Source organism: Cibotium barometz, chromosome 66 (genome assembly GCF_041138505.1).
Source record: "Cibotium barometz isolate CiBa-2024 chromosome 66, ASM4113850v1, whole genome shotgun sequence".
Lineage (NCBI taxonomy): Eukaryota > Viridiplantae > Streptophyta > Polypodiopsida > Cyatheales > Cibotiaceae > Cibotium > Cibotium barometz.
This window is the reverse complement of record NC_141111.1, coordinates 12,731,840-12,736,528: the sequence shown is the minus strand read 5'-3', so window position 1 is coordinate 12,736,528 and position 4,689 is coordinate 12,731,840. Positions and strand designations below refer to the sequence as shown.

Below are 4,689 nucleotides of genomic sequence, written 5' to 3'. Positions count from 1 at the left end.
TTGAAGTGAGAATCGATGTTTTGGATATCAAGGTTTTAGTCTTCATTCGAGTACGGCCCAAAAGAAGTTCTTTATCTCTTAGGAAGTATAAGAAGTTATCCCCCAGATATTGTGGACCAAAGAAAGTAGGTAACTTAGCCTACGAACTTCTTTTATCTTCTCATCTCAAAGTTCTTAATGCCTTCTATAGAAAAATGTGCCAAACCCAAATCATGGAAAGACGGTAAAACTTCAGTGGGGCAAGTTATCGTTGGCTTCTAAGTTACGCTAGCTCCTTCCTTTATATAAGTCGTAACTTTTACTTGTCGCTCACAGTAATCTTACTCCCATCGATCTCCTTTCTTTCTTAATCTCCTTCATGGCCTGGCAACAAGAATTAGTTTTATCCATAATGATTCCTCACCTTCAAGACGCAAGTGAATCTGTGAAGAAGGATTTTATAGAACAGTATGAGCGCTCACTTTTCCCTCACTTGGGAACTTCTGTAGCTCAGACCAAATGGCGGACCTATCAAGACATAACTAGGGTAACACCTTGGGGTCAGCAGCACTTTCGTAACAATGTCCGCTTGGCCATGGTTATTGAAGCCTTGGGTTTGGGTCCCCGATACTACTGCGTCATGAGATCAAGGCATCTTGGGTTTTCCGAGCGGGTTTTCTTACTGGTGTGTTTTCTTCCTCATCAGAAGATATGCCTTTATCCCGTTTTTGGCTTGCCTCTCAGAGGACCTTTTGTTAGATCACCTCATACCACTGAGATAGGTGCGGTAATAACCAACAGAATTATTCCCATAGATGAGTTACCTTATATGTGCGCAGCTTGTGAGTGCTGCTTTTGTGACCATATGATGGACGGGCTTATGGAAGTGTAAAGAGTTCTTCTATCTTTACTGTATATGTTTCAAGAATGAATAAAAGTTAAATCTTGTTCTTGTCTTGAATCTTACTCTCTTTGAGACTTTTCTTGGTGGTTAATCTTTATTCGTGCATCTTGCGAAATTATCCCAAGTTGCAAGATGATGACATCTCACGTTTTTTAAGTGGGGTAGAATGTAAGATTCCTCCCCCAACCCCCTTTTGATGTCTAGTATCTTCCCCCGTAATCAATCCCTCTTCTGAAATATAAAGACCTTGTTTCTAACTATTTTAACCTAGAGAGAGAAAATATTCTAGAGAGAGAATATTCAAATTTTTAATATTTTTGGATAGAAAGTTATCTCATCTTATTAAAATAAGTTCCCCTGAAACAAAAATTCAGAAAGAATTTTCCAATGTGCAATTGGAATTAATTGGAAAAATGTATAAAGGACCTTAGCCTAAGGGTCTAGATTTTTAAAAATTTTTGGATTATGGTCCAATTAAGGTTCCTATGGGCCAATAACATCAATCCATGTGTCGAGAGGAGATAAATCCAATTTGTAAAAGAAGATACCCAAAAATGAGTAAATGCTCACATAAGATGAAGAGTTGAAAATGTACAAGGTTTATTAGTAAAAAAACTATGAGCAATATTAAAAATATGAGATATTTTGGGTATCCAAAAATGAGTAAATTCTCACATAAGATGAAGAGTGTAACCAAGAGTCTTACTAGGATTCTATATGGCAATAGTTATCTTCTTGGTTCTTTTTGTGTGTTTTTTTTCTTATTTTTTTTAAAATATTTTTTTAAATTTTCTCACCTACAATTGAGCTAAAGGTCAGTAAAAGATGAGTGGCAGTACTTTGCATACTCCATCGACATAATTTAAGGTCAGTCACATGGATAGATAGGAACATTACTAAGTCTAAGAAAGAATATGGTCTCAAAGTTTCTCTAAGTGGCACTTAGAGAGAAAAATTCACCCACTCATAAGATATTTTTAGTTCTATGAATGCATGTAATGACGTACAAGAACAATTTTAGACTTAAGAGTGAGTTAGGATACACCTGAGTAAGTGAAAAAATCCGGTCCATATCGAGGTTTCACATCCACTACAAGTTGTAAATCTGGATCTAGTCTGCACAACTTTACCTCAATAACTTGCAAATCAAACTCATCTGGCAAGCTCATTGTTAGATAACCATAGGTCGTATCCAATTCGACGTCACTAGGTTGATCTTCCCTCTCACTTGGGTTTCTTAAAACATAACCATTTGGTTAGATGGGAAGGCAATAGTCTCTGTGCATCCTGGCTATGAAAGGGCATAGATACTACATGTAAGTTTGTCAAGTATCTCATGCCCTAGAAATCATATATAAACTTGCTTATTGCTACAGATAATAGACAGGAAGATGCACGTTCAAAAGTAGATAAGATATGAACATGATATACAAACTAATACTATAAGAACTAATGCAAAACATACATGGCACATATAAGATTATACAAGTATATAGAGTTGAAACAATGTAAGTATACATAGTTTATATATATACCATACATTTAGATGGCAAAAATATGTAGATGCATATCAACAAGAAACTAAAAAGACTTGATATAGGTCAAATGGGAAAACCAAGTAAGATATATAAAGAGATCAAACTAAGTATTTAAAGATGAAATGATGCAACAACATTGCACACACGTGCCATTTCTTGCATAGGGAGGACTCAAACCTATTACCTTAGGACTCTCTTGAGTGTTTTCCTTACCAATTGCCATTGCTTGCACAAGCATGGCTCAAACCCATTACCTTGGGACTCTCTAGTGTTTTCCTTACTGCCATTACACTAACAAGTGATTGACATCATTGCAAGATTTTTGTTAATGAGTTATTTTTGCACTAACAAGTGATTGACATCATCAATCGTATGACTCCAAGTATGTGGATGCATGTATTTCTTTTTTTGCATAGATTTTTTCCACCTTCTTCCTTTCTCCTTCTCCTTCTCCTTCTCCTTGACTATCTCCTCCACCTCCTATATGAGAAGAGGCATTTGATGGAACATACCTTGGGAGAACTCTATAGCTTGAGTCAATGATTTGATTGAAGAATGTTATCATTGGTAAAGGATCTCATCAAAGTGGAAAAGGAGATGGGGTAGTAAAGTTCTAGTAAGGATCTCATCAAAATTGAAAAGGAGATTGGGTAGTGGGGCTATGTTTTTAACACCATTAGCACCACACACATCATCCCCATCATTACCAAGAAAGGAGATCTTATAAATATATAAAACTATAGACCTATTTCACTTATGAGCACGGTTTAGAAGATCAACCTTACTACAAAACTATAGACCTATTTTAGTTATGAGCACGGTTTAAAAGACCAACCTTACTACATTGGCAAGAGTCTATAGTTTAAAATTTGAATCTTATAAACTTAAAGATAAACCTTGATAAGTTTTAAAGGATGTACACACACACAAATCATGATGGGCTAGTGCCTTTTAGTGTGAAATATGGAGCTTCTAACCCTAAATATGAAACCTAGCACTACATCCAACACCCCACTATAAACTCAGAGGAGCAACCTTATATCAATGAGAAGTTTCTCCAAGACTACAAAGGATAATTGCTATGTTAAGGAAGAAGCTGTTGGCCACACGTTTTTGTTTTTCTCTTAATTCTCATTATCATCACATATGTAAATAAAAAGCTTCAAGGGAGATCTATCCATTTCAACTATTTGCATCACTTAGATGGTGAATTGGGTGCATGCATGTCTCCACATGTTACCATGCCTCCTTGGCTCGTGGAGTGGATTACATTAGACATTAAATGCAGACCCCCAAATCTAAGGATACATAAGAATAGGAGCAATGCATACTTGAGAAAAGTTTATATATAAAAAAACAACAACAATTCAATGTCCAAGGAAACCTTCAAACCACCACATTTTCTAGCAAGGGTTCCTCTTTGAGTAAAAATTTCCTTAGTAATGATGAAGAGAGAAACTTTGTTTAAGAGTTTAACCCAAAAGACACCCTACACTTTCTCAATTTTGATGAGCATGAATCACTCTCCTAAGGGTTGAGGGAGACTTTAGCACAACTTAAAGTGTAGCTAAATCCCCAAAGGCCATCGAGCATCTCCTCCAAGGTGGAAGCGTAAAAACCAAGTATGTTCATTATGGCTCTCCAATGAGAGAAAGAGAGCTAGTGTATATCTATCTATGGAACAATCAAAATTTACGTCTATCCTTGCTAGCTGCAACTGCCCATAGGGTCCGAAGTGGAAGCAGAGGCAAGGAAGAGCTCTTCGGCGACAGGTGAGACTAAGGGCTCATGACTGTTAAGAGCGCAGAAGGCAATGGCAGGGAGGTCGTCGTTGATGTTGAGCTGGAAGTGGACGAGACCCTGCGGGAAGACGAATAGGTCGCCGGTGCGGAGGGTCTGTTGGAAGATGGTATCGTGGGTGATGTCGACGAAGCCGACAAGGAGGGAGCCTTGCGCGACGTACATCAGCTCCGACACGCACGGGTAGACGTGGGGCGGGTTGAGGCCTCTCGGCGCGATGTCGATGCGCGCCATGGAGAGGCCAAGTCCGGCGAGCGCCGGGAACGTTTGGGCGTCTGCCACCTTCACGGACGACCCGAGCTGGTCCCGATACCCATATCCGCTTAGCAGCAGGTCCGACTTGAAGTACTTGGAGTCCAGTCCGTCGAGACTGTATGATGAAGGTTCAGCCCGTGTACTAGCCTCGAGGAGGACATCAAATGCTACGACGAGTACCTGTAGCTTCAACAGAACATTGAAGACCCCCAT

General features: G+C 38.8%; 1 protein-coding gene across 1 annotated transcript; it reads right to left on the bottom strand.

Annotated features, from left to right (window-relative positions):
• Positions 1 to 4,128: 4,128 nt before the first annotated feature.
• On the bottom strand, positions 4,129 to 4,689 carry LOC147602783 (germin-like protein subfamily 2 member 4). The gene has a single exon (XM_086797746.1). The coding sequence runs from the start codon at positions 4,687 to 4,689 to the stop codon at positions 4,129 to 4,131; it is 561 nt and encodes a 186-aa protein (XP_086653872.1).

Bases quoted from the DNA above. Each gene is read 5' to 3' on its own strand.
- LOC147602783 (XM_086797746.1), bottom strand. From the start codon at position 4,689: ATGGGGGTCTTCAATGTTCTGTTGAAGCTACAGGTACTCGTCGTAGCA.